General features: G+C 37.5%; 1 protein-coding gene across 1 annotated transcript in view; it reads left to right on the plus strand.

The window, feature by feature from the left end:
- Positions 1-321: 321 nt before the first annotated feature.
- LOC18038624 overlaps positions 322-3,430 on the plus strand; it is a 9,392-nt gene continuing 6,283 nt past the window's right edge. Inside the window, exons 1-3 of the mRNA XM_006429850.2 lie at positions 322-951; positions 1,554-1,922; positions 2,001-2,260. Of these exons, the coding sequence (XP_006429913.2) occupies positions 838-951; positions 1,554-1,922; positions 2,001-2,260 (743 nt within the window). The 5' untranslated portion in view covers positions 322-837. The remainder of the gene's footprint in view (positions 952-1,553; positions 1,923-2,000; positions 2,261-3,430) is intronic.

Raw genomic sequence — 3,430 nt, forward strand, 5'->3', positions numbered from 1 at the left:
TCAATAGTAAGAACAGACTACAATATCGAATGTTATACCAACTACAAACGAGCAGCCAAACTTAAAATTAGCGTAGTGCTCGACATATAACGTATATAGAAAGATCATATAAATTACTATTTAACACGTGTTAATTTTCTCTTTTTTATTTTTTAATGCATTTTTCATAACTACAATGAATTTCTTTTTCTAATTTTTCAATTTATTTTTCTAATTTTTTCACCCCGGTTGAAAATTACATTGTACTAAGAATTTAACCACACTATGATCTCCCCTTATAACCGCGCCTGCCTCTCAACAATTTACCATCACCATCCTCTGTATCTCTCTCTTTTCTCTCTTTCCGCATTCTCAAATATAAACAAAACGCAGCTCCCAATTCTCACCATATCACGCCACCCAAACAGACACCCCTCACACCCAAACACACACACACACACACACACACACACACCTCCTCTCTCTCTCTCTCTCTCTCTCTCTCTCTCTATATATATATATATATATATATGTATACACACACACATATCACCGATTCTTGTCAATACAATTCCTTACAATTAGATTCTATCTTCTCATTTCGATCCCTAAAACAAAAAACGGCGTCACTTAATAAAAAGAAATCGATCTGAAATATCAAATTTCATTCTCCCCGATCCAATTCTCCGGAATTTGATCCAATCGAACGATTCCGATCGGCGGCGTTTTTCTTTGTTAACAAGCGGCCAATTTTGGCGCCGTGAGTGAATGGGATTAACGGAAGTTCGGTTTATGAATTTGTTATTAATTTGGATTAAATCGTAAAAAATAAGAAAAAAAGGGGCAAACAAAAAAATTATGCCGGGATTAGCGCAGAGGAATAATGAGCAATTTAGTAATACCTACTCGGTTTCGGCTAATGGATTTTGGTCGAAACATAGCGATGATGTTGGCTACCAGCAGCTACAGAAGGTACTAGAGTTTCTTTGTTATTCGATGTGATTTTTATATTTATTTATTTATTTTGGTTAGATAATAATAAATTGGATTGGATCATAGCATTGAAATTGGATTTTGAAGGGATAAATTGTGCTTGGATTGGATCTTATGGTGTAAGCAATTTGTTTAGATCCATTTTAATTTCCATATATGTGCTTTATATGATAAAGTAATAGAAATATAGAATTGGAGACTAGTAAAAGATTTTATCTACTTATATTGTGTATGTGTATATACTATCTGGCATTTTTGTGAATATGCCTGTTGGATTATTTGCTTTTTTATGCTGTTTAATAGTCCGGGCAATTGTATTTTCTTGTGGTCTTTTGGTTGCTATGACACTATAAGGAGTGGGAATAGCTAGGATTTTGATTATTGAATTTGCGACATTACTGAGGGCATGTTTGGGATTGAGGTCTTGTGGCTTTTAATCCATAGTTGTCAATTGTTTAAACAGGTTGTGACAATAACTGTATTATTGAGCATTGTTTGGTAACTTTTGAGTCAGTGTGCATTTAGTTATTTGCGGCTCATGAAGGAAGTCACTAACGTAGTGATATGTACTTCTGACATAGTTTTGGAGTGGCTTGACCCCGCAAGAACGACAAGAGCTTCTTAGGATTGATAAGCAGACCCTCTTTGAGCAAGCTCGTAAGAACATGTACTGTTCAAGATGCAATGGACTACTGCTCGAAGGCTTTTTGCAGATTGTTATGTATGGAAAGTCTTTGCAGCAGGATGGAGTAGTTGTTCACCTTGCCTGCAACAGACACGCAGCCTCAAAAAATGAAAATGACAGTGGATCGACTTTAGCAAATGGATGCCAAGATGATATTCAAGATCCATCTGTTCATCCCTGGGGTGGTCTGACCACAACACGTGATGGATCTTTGACACTTCTGGACTGCTATTTGTGTTCAAAATCTATGAAAGGGCTCCAAAATGTTAGTCATTTTAAATTTTATAATTCTATTTTTTGTTGCTTATGTTTTATTTTAGAGCTAATCATTTGCTCTAATCAGGTTTTTGACAGTGCACGTGCGAGAGAACGGGAGCGGGAACTGCTTTATCCTGATGCCTGTGGTGGGGGAGGTCGGGGTTGGATAAGTCAAGGCATGGCGGGTTTTGGTAGAGGACATGGAAATAGGGAAACATGCGCATTGCACACTGCCAGGCTTTCTTGTGACACATTAGTGGATTTCTGGTCTGCTCTTGGTGAAGAAACTCGGCAATCTCTTCTAAGGATGAAGGAAGAGGATTTTATTGAGAGGCTTATGTACAGGTGTGTTTTTTGCTACTCATTTATTCGTAATAGTATTGATTTTGAATTTCAGTGGAAAGACTGTATGCTGTTTTTATTCAAATTCTGAGATAACTACTGATAGTCAAAGCTATTATCCTGGTTAAGCTGGTGAAGACGAGATCATGAACTTATTTGATTGAATTAGATTCGTCCATTTTTTCATTCACGTGTCCCGGAAGATTTATTAGTGTGCACGCTGTTTTCCACACAATTACAATTCTCCATGATAATAGCTCTCAACGTCAATTTAGTTATTCAATATCAGTTGATTGTAGCAGTGAATATACTGCTGAATTAGAAGAGTACTTGGAGTTTGTTGGAATGAATACATGCTATGGATTGGACGAAACGATGCGAGTTATGTGCTGGAAGCAATGGTTTTGTTTGACATGAGCTTTTGTACGCTGACCGGAATTGAAAATTTGTCGATATAGAAGGGATCAGGATTTTATGATTGAAATAGAAAATTACGCAAAAGCTGCATTATGAGGGCATCCTCAATGTCTGTTAATGAATGTGAACTTTATTGTCCATTCATCTTGACAGAATATGTCGTTGATGACTCTTTTGGCCTATATTCTTTCTTTGTCCTAGAGAGTGGTCTTATATTGCTTGCATGGGATCATCTGCTAGAGCTTCACTGCTGTTGATGGAGTTTACTGGCCAGCAGCTACTTCGCACTACTCTGGAAAGGAAGTTAACAATAGCAGTTTGTATATAGGATAGTTCTGAATAATAACAAGACCTTCAGGAGCGTTACCACTAGCTCCCCTAGAGGACAGTTGTTCACCTATGCGAAGGTTTTTCAAGGAAACATGGCATGATAGCATGAGGGAGGAGCAGGCAATTCGCCCCCCCCCCCCAACCCCCCAACTATTTTATTGTAAAAGTTTAGTGGTGTGGCATTCAGGTGGTTTTCAATGGTGTGGATAATTGGATATTACCGGTTTATGTCCTTGAAAGTATCAGAAGTTGGTGGGGATTGTCGCTCTTCATCTCTTTCAGTTATATGAACAGTTAATTCATATCTGTTTTAAAACATTTTGTCAATATATTTGATTGTGAAATGCTTATGCCTGAGGGAGTGGCATCTTGCCATGTGGAAATTGGAGAGTTGAGGAGACAATGCAAAGAAAGTTAGCCAGCATT

Source organism: Citrus clementina, unplaced genomic scaffold (assembly GCF_000493195.1).
Source record: "Citrus clementina cultivar Clemenules unplaced genomic scaffold, Citrus_clementina_v1.0 scaffold_6, whole genome shotgun sequence".
Classification (NCBI taxonomy): domain Eukaryota; kingdom Viridiplantae; phylum Streptophyta; class Magnoliopsida; order Sapindales; family Rutaceae; genus Citrus; species Citrus x clementina.